This window comes from Clupea harengus, chromosome 14, assembly GCF_900700415.2.
Source record: "Clupea harengus chromosome 14, Ch_v2.0.2, whole genome shotgun sequence".
Classification (NCBI taxonomy): Eukaryota; Metazoa; Chordata; class Actinopteri; order Clupeiformes; family Clupeidae; genus Clupea; species Clupea harengus.
In genome coordinates this window covers 14,439,754-14,457,324 of record NC_045165.1, presented here as the reverse complement: position 1 = coordinate 14,457,324, position 17,571 = coordinate 14,439,754, and the positions used below count along the sequence as shown (strand labels likewise).

The 17,571-nt window shown below is 40.9% G+C and overlaps 1 protein-coding gene across 1 annotated transcript; it reads left to right on the top strand.

Annotated features, from left to right (window-relative positions):
- Positions 1–1,905: 1,905 nt before the first annotated feature.
- On the top strand, positions 1,906–16,723 carry smyd2a (SET and MYND domain containing 2a). Its single transcript, XM_012836856.3, has 12 exons — positions 1,906–2,395; positions 3,535–3,598; positions 4,673–4,783; positions 6,788–6,848; positions 8,429–8,553; positions 9,509–9,576; positions 10,378–10,480; positions 13,639–13,749; positions 14,141–14,264; positions 14,584–14,758; positions 14,902–15,010; positions 15,885–16,723. The coding sequence occupies exons 1-12, from the start codon at positions 2,226–2,228 to the stop codon at positions 15,966–15,968; spliced, it is 1,305 nt and encodes a 434-aa protein (XP_012692310.1). The 5' UTR covers positions 1,906–2,225; the 3' UTR covers positions 15,969–16,723.
- Positions 16,724–17,571: the final 848 nt, after the last annotated feature.

Genomic DNA, 17,571 nt, shown 5'->3' with positions numbered 1-17,571 from the left:
ATGACCTTTCTAAGGGGCCCATAAAACACCTGAAGAGAGAACACTATCAAGTCTATGGTGACGTTTAATTTCCCAATAAATTCACTAGGGTGCAGTGTAGAGCTGTTGGTCGTCATATTAAATGCTCATGACATTTAAAACCAGCAGAGTGCAGTGCAGGGCAAGTTTAGATTTCCTTCCATCAGAATCAGAATCAGAATCAGAATCAGAATGGTATTTATTGCCAAGTAGGTTTACACCTACCTGGAATTTGTTCTGGTGTAAAGGTGCATACAGTGAACATAAAAACATACAAACACAATAAGTACTACACAAACACAATAAGTACTACAATACAAAAAGCAGGGCAGGAGTGCAAAAGTGGATGTGCAATGTGCAGTGTGCAATGTAGTGTGTGTTAACATAACACAGGCTTGAGGTGTGGGGGCGGGTTAAGTGTCCACATCAGGTGGGGGTCCCGGGCCTTGTTAATAAGGCCAACGGCAGCCGGGAAGAAGCTGGTTTTGTGGCGTGAGGTTTTGGTCCTGATGGGCATTAATCTTGTGTGTTATTTAGGCTACCTATCTTAACATTTTCTGACCTCTCTTCTTATTCCTGTTCTGCTGCCTATAGCATAAAGAATATAATTATTATTGCTATTTCTTGTAGTGATAATATAAGTTGTACAAGAGCAGTAATAGTACTCTAACAGTGTAACATAGTGGTCATAGTAGTATAACAACACTCATGTTGCAGCTCTGTATTTCCTCAGACCTGTATTTTTGCAACTACATGGTTACACTAACAGGCACCCCAAGTTCCATGCTACTTGCACTTCTGCCTGTTGCTGTGGATTTCAGTATAATGGGGTACAGGGTCAACCCTTCATTTAAGTCACAGTCATATCCCTCAAGTTGTTAATCCTGGTACTCATAAAAAAATCAAAGACAACTTGGTTTGGTATTTCAGTTAGCTATGATGATGTAATGTTTCAATACAAAATATTAAACTATAGCTGTAACTATAACTATTTTAGATGTTTCCATATTTAACCTACAAATCTGTGTTATCTTACTTTGATCACTCTCTGTGGTAGATTATCTGAATAAAATTAATTATAATAATAAAACGTTTAAGAAAGAATTGTCTATATTAACACTTATTTTATTATCTATAGGCACTGAGTTGTATAATTCAGCTGTTTACAACACAGCCGATATAACAGCTCTGAATTACCACTCCTGTTCATTTTTTTTCCATTTAACATTGGCTTCTACAGTGCATTGTATATACCCGTGTGTTAAAATGTGCTGTATAAGTAGGATGGTGATGGTTGTTATTCATAGTAGTAGTAGTAGCGGTGGTAGCAGAGTTGTAGTATGTTACATTATAATTTTAGTAGTTAGGTGCAATTTCTGAGGGGAACTTTTAAAATGAAAAACTGAATAATATAGCAAAACAAAACATTGACATTGACATTAATCCAAAGCAATATGAGGCCTTCTGAGTTCACATGAGTACAAGCTACAAGTGGTCAAATTCATTCATAAATGTGATGGGAAACTTCACAATACGGATGCACTGAGCACTGACTTTGAGAGGTATTTACTCAATGGCCTCATGGTGGCAGTACAAAACAACAAGTAGAGCTAAAGACTGTATTTTAACTTCTTCAATATTTTTTTTACATAGGTTTATCACCTAAAATGCTTTTCATTATTGAGCCACGTATTGACATTTCTTCCTGTGCTGAGTGCGGTCATTTCATTGTAAGGCTGCCAGATTTTGAAAATGAGATGATCAATTATCTGTAACACAGACTTGGCAGCCTGAACCCAATAGCCAACTGTATACGACCACGTCTAACGGGCTTTAAGACACCTCGGATAATAATATGGCCATGAAGCTTCAGTTTAGCCCATTGAGTTTAGCTGGGCTAGTTTACAGGGTTGGCCACTAACTGGAGCGACGCTAGCAAGCTAGCAAGAGGGGGGTGTCAACTCTGTGTCAACCACGGTTTCTGCAGTAGCTGGCTAGCTAGTCACACTAGCAAGCCAAAACAAACCTGCGGAACATCAGCCTTCAAGTAGCTGTAGGCCGCAAGGGCTTGGGTTTTAAGCTGCACTGCTGTTAGTGCGCTTGCTGGCTAGCTCATTGTACAATTTGTAGCTCATAAACGAACGTTAGCTAACTCTGTTCTTGGAGTCGTTCACGTTAAGTTATCAAGAGAAAGGGCTTACGACAAAATGAAAGAAGGGATAGAAGGCACGGATACGTTTTTGAGCCCAGGCAAAGGGCGAGGACTAAAAGCCCTGAAACATTTCAAAGTTGGGGACCTCGTGTTCGCATGTCCAGCGTACGCATACGTTTTGACAGTGAATGAGAGAGGTGCCCACTGTGAATTATGCTTCACGAGGTATGTCACTCAAGACATTCGTCATAACAATGTTGCTGCTGTTGCTGTTGTTACCTGTGTTTAGTCCTGGTTTCCTGCTTGTTATCAGTAACTGCTGGCATTGGGTTACAATGCAGACCTTTAATGATTGAAAGACAAAGGATAAGGCAAATACGATACTGACCTGACCTACACTGACACGTCGACCTGAAGCATTTATAATCTCATAAGGGAATAATTTAATTATGGAATGACTAGCCTATTTAACAGAATGATGCATGCACAAGATTGGTTCATCAAAAACTATGTATTGTATGGTTATGAAATATGTCATGGTCGTCTGCAAGGGTCTTTAAACTTAATTAAACTGATGGCACCACAAAGGTTACAGCTAACATTACCGTCAGCGGGGAATTAATGTGACGGTAATGTTTCAGAGTAGCTATAACTACTGTAAGCTAACGTTAACTTTACGTGCATAGTCAGCTCATTGGTATGGAGGTTAATTGCAAACATTTGTATATGGCAGTCCTTTAAACAGAAGTAGCCCATTGTCCTATGTCTCGTCGTTTGTATTACAACATGCAAGCTACGTCTTTATTTTTGGCACTTCGGACATGGCACTGCACTACTGTAATGAATGTGTGCACCAGTATGTCTTAATCACACATCATAAGTTGTGTCAAGAAAGAGATGCCAAAATGAATGAAAAATAATAACTGATCACTAGTTTAAAGCTTAAGTTGTATTCAGAAATGAAAGTACGTGTGCTTAGTGCATTGTTTCCAGGACGTGCCTGACAGATCTAGGCCTAGACCCACGTTAAGAATACAATTGAATTACCCAGCTGTGTAATCTTCTTGTGTCATTCACCATTGTGTCATGAATTTTTGCCATTTTATTTGCAACTTCACTGGTTTGAATGAATGACTTTCAGTTAACTATTTCCAAGTGTAAAAGAGTCACCAGAGTACTCTTTCTAGAAACAGGGTTAGCCTTCTCTGAATGGCAGATGGTCAGCGAGAAGGTTGTGCCTATAAATGTCTCCTGGCATGTCTTAAGACAGTATGACACTTAAGACCCTCTTGAAATATGTTTCTTACTGAGTAATGCACTGCTCTTTCAATGACCTGGGTTTTCTTTCTCGTTTCCTTTGACAGACAAGAGGGCCTGTCCAAGTGTGGAAAATGCAAACAGGCCTATTACTGCAACGTGGACTGCCAGGTAAAGGGAGACGTATGCAAGCACAGTTCTCACACAGAACTAAAGAGAGACGCTCAGTTACGTCATCATCATTGTGCGTAATTGTTCAGACATGGAACCATCACCCCCTGAGCTATTTCATGACTCCATGTATTGGTTGAAAGAAATACAGGGCCTGTACAGACTGTCATTATCAGGCGTGTAATTGAAATTTGTTGTTGAGTGCCAACAAGACTACAAACCGAAATCAAACACATTGAAAACATCTCAGGGGATAACTCTGAAAGGAAAGGTGGAGAATTATACATAATTCCCTCATAATAATGCATGGGCACTCATTGTTATGTGTCTTGTCAGTATGGAATCAAATTTTTTACCCATGGTTTGACATAGGGATTTAGTTTTACTAAGGCAAATTGTTAGTATGGAATCACATTTTAAACCCATGGTTTGACATAGGGACTTAGTCTTACTAAGGCAAATGATCTGTACTTGTGAAGTATATGTAGTTATGAAGACTCCAATCGAATCACATATGTGCGTCAGAGGAAAAGAAAAGAAAAAAATAGGTAATATGTTTAAGCTGAGGTTTGTTGAGCCCCGCAAAATAATACAGAGAAGAAAAATTGGCGCCAGTGGCCTGGAAACAAACAGGGTTTCATATGCCACCTGTTTATTGGAAAGGATTCGTTTTCATCCATACTTAAATTGGAGCTGGACCTGTCGTTGCTATGGCAATCCATCCCTTTGCATTAGGGATCAATTTGCTCTTTACTTGCCAAGATGCAGGATTTTGTATATCCCTCTCTACCCAGCCACCAGAAAGGCAGTGCTAAGATTAATTCAGTCTTTTCTCTACTGAGACTTCCACACATAGGCCGCTCTGTCCTTATCTTGTGAAGGCGTGAGTCACTAACAAAGAGGGGAAAAAAAGGGGTGAACTCTATATTTATTTAGCCTTTCGTCAGAAGAAATAAAAACAGCTAGGGAGTGCTTGTCTTTTGTTTTCAAAGCGTTTGTCTGTAAACAAATACATGATTTGTGCCTGACTGTGCGTCATGCTTTATTAGAAACTGACCTGTGTCACTCCCGCAGAAAGGCGATTGGCCCATGCACAAGCTGGAGTGCTCAGCCATGTGTGCCTACGGAGAGAACTGGTGCCCCTCGGAGACAGTCAGGCTGGTGGCCAGAATCATCGTGAAACAGGTGAGGGGAGACTTGAAAGAAGGGATAGGGGGATGGAGGAGAGGAGAGAAGAGAGAGGGAGGGGGAGGGTTGGTTTGTGGAGACAGCTGAAGATGCCAAAGAGGGCAACAAGGGTGCACACTCTGGAAAGGGGGCCATAGAACACCCCACATATAAGTGCTGATCACCTACTTGTTTTTAGGTATAAAAACAGATGCAAATGTAATTATATGACCCACATTAAAAAATGAATTCAAAAAACCATCCAGGCTGGTCTTCCTACAGAGCACAAAACAAATCAGGGTGTATTTTGCCGATTTGAAAGACTACGGTCTGCAGTACACCTTAACAGCCAATCAGTCTGGTCTCTCTTGGGTTCCGAGGATGAGAAACCTTTACCACGTAAGCACCAGAGAGCCTAACCCAATTTCTTGTTGAACCCCATAGAGGGTTCTTGGCCCCTCATCTGCATTAAAGTTTAAGATCAAGTTGAAAATGTTTGAGATTAGAACCTTTAGGTTTTTTTTAACAGAGGTGGTGAAGTTCTCTATATAAGACTCTTAAGGTTTTTAAAGAACTTGAAGTTCTCTTTTGTTTCAAAGAGTCTTTTGTTTCGAAGAGTGTAGTACCATTTTGTGTGGGAAGTGTCTGGAATGAATCTCAGGAAATGGTCTACCTGTCCTTGCCATCCTTGAAATGACATAGACATCATGTTCAGACATAGGTTTGTTTATTTCTGGCAAGATGCAGACTGTTTATAATGCTATGTATCTGCAGTACAGCCTTCAGAACTATTTTGGAGGCTGTGATGAAAGGCTCACTAATGTAATGTGTAGATGTTAGTTAAAACCATGCCAATAGCTGACAACATAAAATGAAAGTTCAGTGAGAGTCAGGCCATTTCCATCATCAGTTTGATCCATGTATCGCCTTGTATAACCACTCAACTTGACTGTGCAATCAAGACAGCCAGTGTGAAACCACTGTGAAACCAAATCACTGTAACTAATCAGAGCATTGACATGAGGGTTTAAATATAAGCTATTTCTAAAACATCCTTGAAATGCACACAGAAATCCCGCCCGTTCCATAGAACTGATATTTTTAATGAGTTTTTTAAATTTTTTATTTCAAACGGATGGTTTGGTTTTTAGAGTGTGAAATTGCTTTGGCTGCCTTCTGTTTGAGTGTATGTGTGGGTGAGGTGCTTGTGAACACTTGTGCTTAGTCGCTGGGGAGAGAGACATGGGAAAGAGGTCTAGTGCTTTCACATTCATTCATCCATAATAGTCTTCCGCTGAGGGCCACAAGAGGTTGAGCTCAAAAGGCAATGCAAAGTAGCATCTCTTGGCCTATGTTTGCAGGAGGGGAATGTTGGGGTCATCTGTTAAGTTTTTATAGTGACAGATAAAGTCTTTCATCACAAATCGCATTGGCATTGCGCCACTGTGAGCATGATTTGGCCATTTCTGTTATGAACCATAACAGTAGAGCTGGTTAGCTGTGTAACTGTGATTCTAAGATCAGTGGTTGATCACCAGAAGACTTGTGGTGTGTAGCACAGGAAAGAGAACCTTCTGTCTTTAACCACTGAAATATAATCTGAATCAGGTATTCGAGTTGGCAAGTTAATGCTGCTTAAGCACACTTACATTTTGTCAGAAAGAGGGGGAGGAGTACTAGTTGCCTATAAAAGCCAAATTGTTGCATACTATCTCTATACAAACACATTATAAGTGAAGTTCTCTGACCCTTTTAATAAATCTAATTCAATCTGCTGCAAGATCACATGTAACTAGACAAGAGCAGGTGAACATAAACTTTCTAGTAGCAGATCTGAATTCTGAGCAAGACTGTTGTTGCCACAGCAGTCCAGACCAGGAGCATTCCAGCATAATAGAGTAACTGGAACACATCATATCAATCAGGCTAATGTGTTCACCAGAGATTACTACTGATCCCAGCGGGAACCCTAGGAACACATTTGTGAAATTCATGTGATTTTTGTGTTTTCCTTTTCATCAGAAACTGCAGAAAGACAGGACACAGTCTGAGCGGTTGTTAACCTTGAGAGAGTTTGAGTCACGTAAGTACAGTTGAGCTATTATGATTCTTTCAATGAGCAACATTACCAGGGAATCTTCTGAATGTACTATCAGTTTTAGTAGGCGACCTTTAGTAGGCGAGGTTAACCATTTTTATTTAATGAGTATGTTGAGAAGTTGAGTGAAGAGCTCGCTAGGAAGTATAGAATACATTTCACTGTACATATTTGGGCTGCAATGCGATGAATATAACTGCATCTAAGGACATTTTCACACCTATAGTTTGTTTGCTTAGGTCTGAATCAGTTGATGAGTTTGTAAACTTGGAGCATTTTCGCCATGGTTTGGTTCCTTTTCACACAGAGAAATAACCAAGCTAACCAAATGAATCACCACAAACCACGTGAGAACGTTCACTCTGCTTATTGGTTAGATGTGTCTGGTGCGGGAGCAAGAAAGTAATAACTACAGGAAGATCATCCTGTGTTCTGGACAAACATTACTGTGCAATTTAACATGGAGCAATGGCAGAGTTGGCATTTGCTCATAACCGTGGTCATTATCTGGGTTATACTGTATACCATGCAAAACTATACCAGCAGAATGCCGTATGCACTTCGAGAAAACGTCTAGAAAATACTACACTGCTTTGCAGTTTGTAAAGAAGACGTGCTGCCTTCAGACGACTGAGCAGCAATGTTTTTCTCAAAGAAATATGCACTAGTCCAGAACACAGGACCTTCTTCCTGTGTTTACTTTCTTGCTCCTGCCCCAGACACATCTGACCAATAAGCCAAGTGAACATTGTCATATGGTTTGTAGTGTTGCATTTTTGTTCGCTTGGATTTTTCTCTGTGTGAAAAGAAAATGAACCAAGAGGAAAATGCAATTAAAGTTTACAAACTTAACAACTGATTCAGACTAGAACTAGAGCAAACAAGCTATAAGTGTGCAAATGCCCTGTAGTCAGGAGTGCCAGAGACTTTCTGTGCATCAGACATCTGTTGCAGCATGAAGTTAGAGAGATGTATGTGATGTTTAAGGAGGGTGTGACTTACAAAGTGTCTAACAGATAGTACTTCATGTTAATATTGACGCCACATAATCTTACTAAAAACAGAGTAAAGTACCATTTCAACAAAAGGCAGTAGTCCAATAACAACAATATAATGTTCCAATTCTAAATCTAAATTGACTGATCTCATTTATCCAGCATCCAGTCAAATCCACCCTATTTGGTTTTTCTTGTGAAAGTTATAATGCCTACCGCTGAAGGACTTAAAAGTGCAGTCCGCGATTCTAATCACATATACTTTTTGTGAAATTCAGCAAATTGCTCCTCATGGTCCTCTAGCTGTCCGTTCAGCGTGGTTAACTTGCTCTGGGTCTGTGAACGCAGTGGTTCGGACTGGACAATCCCATTAAAACTGTGCTCCAGGAACATGGAAGGCAGGGGTGTAATTTGATTGGCTGTCGAGCTTAAATATCTACAACCTTTGGCAAAAACGAAACAGAATCGCGGACTGAATCTTGTGGTCTGAATTTTTGTGCAAAGCTTGTGTGTCTCATACTTCTGTGTGGTATGTTGAGGTGATTTTCAAGGACTCTCGTGTCTCTCCAGACCTTGACAAGCTTGACAATGAGAAGAACGAGATGAATGAAGCCGACATCGCCGCACTCCATCACTTTTACTCCAAATACCTCGACTTCCCTGACAAGGCCACTCTCAATGAGCTTTTTGCTGGGGTAATGGGGCATTTCTGTAAATATTACTGATGTAGCCTAACTTTTGTTATTAGATTATTTTTAGATTACCTTCTCATTCTTTACTGTATCATCATCCTGTGGTGATGGGCATACTTCACAACACAAATTAGGGGTTATTATTTAATGATGGTGTGTCAGCAGCTACTGGCCTGAGGTTTGTTTATGTGTCAGCCACGGCCAAGTCATTAAGGCCTGATTGATGCCAAGATGGCTTCGCCCATGTGGTATTGCCCATGTGGTATCTCCCTATGTCCTGTGTGTCCCAGCTGCTCATGCCCCATTCACTACCAGCTGCTACCTCCCCCCTTCCCCCTCCCCTATCCCCCCGGGAGGCTTCACCACCTTAAAAGGCCTTTCCTCTACTACATACCACAGAGGCCACCACGCACCCATGTACACGCTTGCTACCACGTACACCACTCATTTTCAGTCTCTCTCTCCCTCTCTCTCTCCATTCCCATTGGGGTCTTTCAGTCTCTATCACTTGTTTCTGTTTGTCACTCACAGACACTCATTCGCCCACACAAACTCACACACACACATAGATTTGCCCCCTCTCTGCGCCTTGGCAGATATAGTTGCCACTCCAGTTCTCTTCTAAGACCCTCCCCCACTCCCAACCACCCCTCTCACCCCTCATCACGCCCAACCTTTCCCGTTCACTCTTCACCTTTCAGCTGCTCGGTGCTTGTTTATGTAGCCAGCAGTACCCATGGTGTCAGTCGACACTGCACTTATTCGGGTCACTGCGGAACTCTCAAAGGCTAATCTTCCCTCAGTACCACCTTGAATGAGACCAATGAATTGAAAGCCTCAGCCTCTTATCAGTAGCTTAATAAAAATGTCTACAATGGACTCATATTCAGCTGATTACATAATCACATGACATCCAGAACAGAGTTAAATTTTAATGTAAATCTTGTTTTGTCAACAGGTTAACAACAATGGGTTCACCATTGAGGACGAAGAGCTGTCTCACTTAGGTTCAGCAGTATTCCCAGAGTAAGTCTCCAGTTTCAGTTAGTTTTGTGGTCGTACTTCAACCTCAGGAGCCAAGCTCTCAGTGTGGTTCATAGTTCAGACCTAGCTTAGTGTCTGAACCTTGTCTATGTCAAGTGTTTGCTGAGCTTGACCAGATTAAAACTTTAACAGGACTTAAAAAAAAGAATCATCCTCCTGAACATAAACTGTGATTGTTTTTTGGCAGTAAATTCACTCTTGCATTATCTCGCTTGTAATTGTTCTGCTGAGGAAATAGGCCATAGGCCTATATTTCCACTCACCACTCATTTTAAATCAATGAATAATGTAAAATGTTAAGCCCTAGAAATATTTTGATGTGCTTTCAACCCTGAAGCCCTTGGTACACTGACATCAGACATCCCTCATTTTGATGCACACTGACCATGGGATGTGAGCAAGCTTCTAAAAGCTGTCCCTGCTATACAGGACTTGATTGAGTAGTCTGGCATGAACTGACAACCACCAAGTCTGTTTGGATAAATGGATGACTAGCAAAGTGACTGCAACAGATTTTCTCTTGAAAGCTGTAATGATGTGTTTATGAATAATACATGAGGCGAATAATGTTGTTGGTCTTGGTTTCTGTGGCGCGCTGCTGTGCCGGTGGTCCACACTGAACTGGCTCCTCTGAGAAGATGACTATGCTCTTTTTTTTTAAGGGTTGTTTGTTTTTTTGGGGGCGTTTTGAGGACATTCTATTTTAGCTCACCTTGCGCAGGGCCTCTGCAATACTCTTTTGAGGCTGCACTCGGTGACATGTTCCTTCTCTCCTTCCTGCAGTGTTGCGCTGATGAACCACAGCTGTGACCCCAATGTCATTGTGACCTACAAAGGGACAACGGCAGAAGTGAGGGCAGTCCGGGACATCAGCCCTGGAGATGAGGTGAGGCAAAGTCAAAGTAGAATCATCTCACCTGAGACGATAACGGCCGTGTTGGTGTTTAAAGGTGCGATGTAGGCTTTCTCTTGTCAAAAAATACAAACTTTCAGGCCTCGACATACAAGGGGTGATTGATAAGTTTGTGGCCTACCATACTGTAAGAAGGTGCACCCTCCCTTAGTGTTGCCACTTGTCGTATGGAAGCAACATAATGAGAACACAAAACCCCAAACTTAATTTAGAACTATATTTGTTAAAGTGTAAAGGGGAGAAAGGGTAGGTGGAGTGTAAGCTGCATATCCTGCTGCCAGGTGTGAGAGAGAAAGTGAGAGGGATGTGGCCAGATCTTAAAGGAATCTGGCACCTGCAGGTAATCACAGATATTACAGGTGACACCCAAGGTGTCTGAAACAGAGATAAACAATCGATAACACAAAGCAACAAATACCAGGCCTAGAACACCCCCACCCTACGGCAACAAACCTCAAAAGAACAGAAACCATAACCCCATGTCGAAGTATTCACAACCTAGAAAGGGCATCAGCCAAAACATTGTCCCGGCAAATCTTCAGTCCGTATCCCTGCAAGAACAAACTCCACCTCATTAATCACTGGGTTGGAGCCTCTCCTGCTGTTATGGACACGAGGGGGTTATCATCTGTATAAACAAGCAGTGGTGCACCTGAAACATATACATCAAAGTGCCTCAATGCAAGAAGAAGTGCCAAAGCGTATTTTTCAATGGTAGGGACAGTGTTTTTGGTGGCCATTACATTTCTTTAAAAAAATAAGACAGAGGATGTTCCACCCGATGAATATCATGAATGCAACAATCCAGCTCCAGCACCCACACTAGGATTCACGGCGAGCTCAAAGGCCTTGTAGAAATCTGGAGCTGCAGACACAGGGGCATTACTCAACGAAGGCCACAGGTTTGATAGATGTCTGCTTCTTATTGAGCACAGCACAGTCAGCAACAACATGTCCTGGTTTCTTGCAATAGAAACGCAGTCTCTAACAAAGAGGTCACAGGGGACTTTTTGGAAACGGAGGCAGACGCAGGAGGTGTTGATTTAAAAGGCCGCATCTCAGAGGCCGCATCTGGGTATTGTCCCACAGTAAAGCTTGTTTTATGAGTGAGGACGAACTCCTCTGCGAGTACAGCAGCTTGAGCCAACGTCTTTCACCGCTCGTTTAAATACACACACCGCCTCTGGCAAACAGTTCTTGAATTCTTCAAGCTGTATGAGGTGTCAGAGCTGTTTTTTAGAGTCAGCTCTCTGAGATGAACACCTCCAATTAAACAAATTGAAATGCTGACAATAAGCTTCAGGAACCAGCTCATTCACTTTCAGAATAGCCTCTTTAACTAAGTCATAATTTGAACTCTGTTCAATACTCAAAGCAGAATATGCATCTGTAAAAGCAATGTCCAAGACTTTTTAGGCCACTTTGATGTGGCAGCCACACATTACAAATGTGGAAAATACCTCTCAATATCCTCTTCAAAGGGAGGAACGAATCTAATGTGGTTAGCCACATCAAACTCAGATCTAGGTGGTAGAGAAACATGCCACATCTCCAAGTCTTTCGAGACTCGTTCATGTTCTGACGACAATTTTTTTCCTTCAGTTTAATTTGATCATGCCTTTCCTCCAATTATTTTCCCTTTAATGCCAACTCATTATGCCTTAACTGAGTAGCAGCCTCCAACATGACAGGAGATACTGGCATAACAAAATTCAGGCACTGAAGGTGGAGAGCTTTTTATAATCTTTGGAAATATCAATTTGATAACTAGATGTCAGCTGAAGTTGTTCTTTAGTAATGTTTTCAAGCACCTCAACACAAGGCTGTTAACAAAAACCTTCAAGAATTGCCATTATTTCACTAACTAAAGTTGCTGTCACCAGCTGAAGTTACTCAAGTCAGCAACAGCTAGACACAAATGAGGCTCTACACAAAGAAATGACTGCTGCTTATTTTCATGAGCAGAAAATACAAAACGGGGTCCAATAGAGCACACAGCAAACACACAGTGGCAAAACTACACAAAATGCCTGCAACACCATATTCTAAAGTAGGCCTGGATACTACCCTTCAAGCTACTAAAGCGGCACACAAAAGATTACCTGCCCGAGGCAAGTACACAATGGAACCTGCTAGTAATCTTAATTAAGCCTAAAGCATTAAAAAGTCAAGGTGCTACCAACCTACAGATGTTCTCACTACACAGGAACTTGCCTAACTTTCCACAACCTCCCAGAAAAATGGCGAGTATGTTTGCTTGTATGTTCGGAGGCATACCAGGCCCGAAGCGGCTTTTAACGCTGAACCGGAGTTCCACAGTAAACCAAAGACGCAGTGTACTGTAAAAACCTGAACCGTGGCCCCACACCAGGATAGCCTCAAAAATAAAAAAGGAAAAAATAACAGAAGAGTGAACAGTTGGAAGGACTAGTGTCCAGCTGGAACACTCCCCCTATCTATCCAGGGAAGACAAATAACAAAAAGAATCTACTAAAAATATGAACAAGCCCCCATTATGCTACAGCCCTGGCTCGTAGGGAAGCAACATAATGACAAACACAAAACCCCCAACTTAACTATATTCATTAAAGTGTAAAGTGGGAAAAGGGAAGGTGGAGTGTAAGCTGCATGTCCTGCTGCCAGGTAAGCAGCTGTAGAGTGTGTGAGAGAGATGTGGCCAGATCTGGCACCTGCAGGTAAACACAGGTGATTATAGGTCTGAAAATGAGGGAAACGATCAATAACACAAAGCAACAAATACCAGGCCTCACACTTGGCAGTAAGAAAAACACATGTTGTACTTTTTTTTTTTACATGGTTTTTGGCTAGCACCAACATATACGCCCACACTTTCCTTTGCATGTAAATATACAGTTCACGTCCCCCTACAGTAAAAACACTCATCCACCTACTCCAGTACATTTATAAACACATGAGCATGATTTGATCATGCACTTACAAAGACTTTCACATGGATTTCTAAAACTTAGTTCAGTTAATGTTTATGCCTAGTATCAGTAGCAAATGTGCTTATTTAATATTATTCATATTCTAAGGACTGGCAAGAATTCATATGGAGCATTTAGAATCCAGTGTCATTGTGGTGTGTTCTGGTCTTGTTCTTGCTGTAGATTTTCAACAGTTACATCGACCTGCTCTATCCCACGGAGGACCGGAATGAGAGGCTGATAGATTCCTACTTCTTTGAGTGTGATTGTCCGGAGTGTACCTCAAAATCCAAGGTATGGTGCCAAGGAAGCTTCATCTAAGAATTTTGCTGCCAAATGTATGACTAAATTTACCTCTCTGAATCTGAACCTGCCATTAAATCGCAAAAGTTCTTTGGATTTGAAGGACTAAATGTAGTTTGAATGGAAATTCTTTAGTCACAGTCAGATTTAGTCAAGACAACAAAATGTTCTTTTGGTTCTTATTTGACTGCTGTGTGAGCACTGAATTGAATGAAATGAAACTACACACCACAGTGGTCAACATATTTGATTAGACACCATCTCATCTTTCAAATTTCCCCAGGTGTCAAGTTCCAGCAATTTACTGCAGAGTATTTAGTCACATAATGAGTAACTGAAAGGAGATCTCCTGTGTCCCCGACTAACTGTTCTGCCTCCTCAGGATAAGGCCAAGATGGAGATCCGGAAGAACCTGAGCACGCCGCCAGAGCCGGAGGAAATTCGAGAAATGGTGACGTACGCCAAGAATGTCATTGAGGAGTTCCGGAGGGCAAAGCATTACAAAAATATCCTTTTGATGCCCTTTACTTTCCTCCAGAACGCACAGCCTTGTGGGTCACGTTGTTGTCAGTATGAGTTCTACTGTAGGTTTCTCTGAATATCTGTATAAGTGGATATATTTCAGTTTTGAATTTGGCTCATTAAATATAAGTAACCACAATAACCTGTTATAAAAATGTTATTTGCTTGCATTGTAATATCACAATCAAATAATAAAAACATAATGATGCCTTGTACATCATAAGATACAGTAAAGACAATCTTAAAACTTTATGGTAGACACTCCACCATATTTCCTTGTCTAAGCCCTTCACTCTGTAGTACCCCCAAATGAACTGTTGGAGATCTGTGAATTGAGTCTGGAGAAGATGGGCGCTCTCTTTGCGGACACAAACGTGTACATGCTTCACATGATGTACCAATCCATGGGAGTGTGCCTCTATCTGCAGGACTGGGACGGAGCTATGAAATATGGGGAGAAGATCATTAAGCCATACAGGTAACAACCAATGGGAAGATCCATTAGACTGACCAATGTGAATTGTGATATTGGCCAATATTGATCCTTGCTTTCTGTTGATTATTGTGAGCTAATCTTTTTTCATTTTCCTTTTAATTTTTTTCTTGCCCTTGTTTTTGCAGTGTGCACTATCCTCTTTATTCTCTGAACACGGCCTCGATGTACCTGAAGCTAGGTAGACTATATTTAGGACTGGAAAAGAAGTCACTTGGAGTCAAGGCTTTAAAGAAGGTATGGTGTCCTACTTAAAACAACTCTGTAGTTGTACAAAGATTCAACAAAGGAGCATCTGCCTAAAATTATTATGTGCTGAATTTTTACTTTACAATTCAGAAGTGAAATACACTTATTTCATCTCTGTAAAAACCTGTCAGGATGTGTCCACCTCTTCTTTGATGTTAAGGCACACATATTTAGTTATTAAATGATATATATGTATATATATTGTTGTTCTTACTTAGCAGAGAACTCTTCTTCTCAGTGGGGCTTTTCACAACTGGAATTAAAATGCGTCTCGTATCCAGTTTGTATCTAAATATGATATGATTTTTACCACTTTATATTTACACCTGGTATCAATGTCTCCAGTGTCCACGTTGAGAGATCTGATTGAGATCCAGTCGCTGTATCCAGCTCATGTCACATCCTCCTCTCGTTTCTGCGGGTCCAAATAAAATACAAACAACAACTAAAAAAAGATAGAAGATGGTAGCCAGCCTTGAAACTGCATTATTGTGTTTGCTTGCTTTTCAAGACCTCGCTGGTTTGCTACAGTTGCGCGAGATTACAAACTTCCACCCACGTAGTTGTTGTATGTGGACTGACGACACAATTGCATTAACACTTGTGTTCGATGTGGTCACAACACGTCCCTGACCACCTCCGGAGGTGGTTTAGCCAAAGGGGTCAAAATCTGTCCTCAATGCGTCTTCAGTGCATTTACACTTGGACTTTAATTTGGTCAAGCACTATCTGATTGTAATCCGATCACCTAAAACCCATTCTAATGCCAGGTGTAAAAAGCCCAACTAACTGTTATCACTATGTCTGGTGTTGCATTCAATGTTGCGCATATCTAACACCACATCTCTTCCCTGTCCTCCAGGCACTGGCCATAATGGAAATTGCCCATGGCAAGGATCACCATTACATAGCTGAGGTCAGGAAAGAGATGGAGGAGCAGCAATGAGAGGACCATAGGAGCGCCTGACCACCATGATGTTTTGCACCAACAGAGCTGCATGGCATGCATCTTATACCTCTACTTCAGTCCTTACAACCAACTGATGTCAGAACAATCTTCAACTCTTTCTAATAAATGTTACACGTGGACAATTTTGGTGGTGCACACCTGTCAGCATCGCAAGTTACTCACCTGTGTGTCTCTTCATCTCTGTATCTTTTTTTGTGGATTTGTTAAGTGTTTGATAGAGCACCTTGTCAGAAGAATATTCTGCACTAATACAACAAGGGCTTTTTCTTTCTTTTTTTTTTTTTTTTACAAAAAGGCAACAAAGCATAAAATTCATCAAGTAACAAAACTGTAGTAAATGGATCTTTTTGTCCTTTTGCATATTGTAGCAACATATGGGAAACGCAAAACACTGGTGTGAATCTGAACGAGACGAGAATGTATATTATTTTCAGTATTGCCAGTTGCAAGGATATTGCATGATTTATTTTGCACAGACCACATGCATAAAGTTCAATGAAAATTGTCTTGATTATCTTCTTTTTTTTTTTTTAAATGACTCTCAATAGAACTAGACCAGACTTTGGAAATAACTCACTCTCTTAAGTCTCTTTTTCATAATGTTGTCTCTGGTTTGTTGTTCTGTTGTTATTTCCTGACACGTGGCATGGGCCATACTGGAATGCAAAAAAAAAAGAAATATATATGTACCGTTATTGCATCAACCTTACAATAATAAACTCCAAATGCAATATGAGGCATCACTGTTTTGTTTGTTCATCGTTTTTTTAGATTGACATGAAGCTTTTTCCTTCTGTGGAATTATTTGTAATTTGCACCCATTTATTTAGCTTAAAAAATTATGAAGAGGCCTATAGTTGTGAGCGCTTTCTGACTGTAACCATGGCAATGGTATTCAGATGCCTAAACTTATCTGCCAAAGGGAGCATATGTCTGGCCAGTTTCCCACATGCAACTGCAGTGTGATGATAGGATATGTGACTGGCTTCCATAAAGATCAAAGCTACCAAAAGGGAGATAGTGTTATCTCAGTGAAACATAATCATGGGTAATTGTTAAGAGGTTTGACTGAGCCGTTAAGGAATAAAAGTGTTAATATTTACATGATAACCCCATACTTTGTAAGTAAGAATATACTTGTGAAAGTAGTGATATCTTTACTGGGTTTGCTGTGGGCAACACCACTCCATCTGCTGTTTGTTTACAGTGGTGCAGGAATACACTGCAACGTTGTTAACATTTGCGGTCAAAACAGCAGCTTGTGTCAGGAATATGTTTAGGCCATGATGAATAACTATTATCTGTGTAAATTGCGTAATAAGGATAATTATGATGAATAACTACTGAAACTAAACACAAGCGCACGTTTCAAATAGGCACAAACCGTTTGTGGACGAGGAAACAGAAAAACAAACGTCTTCAGCGTAGAAAGACCGCGGTGGGTGGGGTGAAATTTAAATGTTTTGTCCAATCAATTTAGGCTCTGGTGACGTAATTTTTCACATCCAATCACAAGGGTACGCTTGAACCAAAAACCAATCACAGGACTGGATTGTGGATTACGACAAAAAGAATATTT

Bases quoted from the DNA above. Each gene is read 5' to 3' on its own strand.
- smyd2a (XM_012836856.3), top strand. From the start codon at position 2,226: ATGAAAGAAGGGATAGAAGGCACGGATACGTTTTTGAGCCCAGGCAAA. The intron at 2,396-3,534 runs GTATGTCACTCA...TTCCTTTGACAG, and splicing joins TGTGAATTATGCTTCACGAG to ACAAGAGGGCCTGTCCAAGT. The intron at 14,759-14,901 runs GTAACAACCAAT...TTGTTTTTGCAG, and splicing joins AAGATCATTAAGCCATACAG to TGTGCACTATCCTCTTTATT.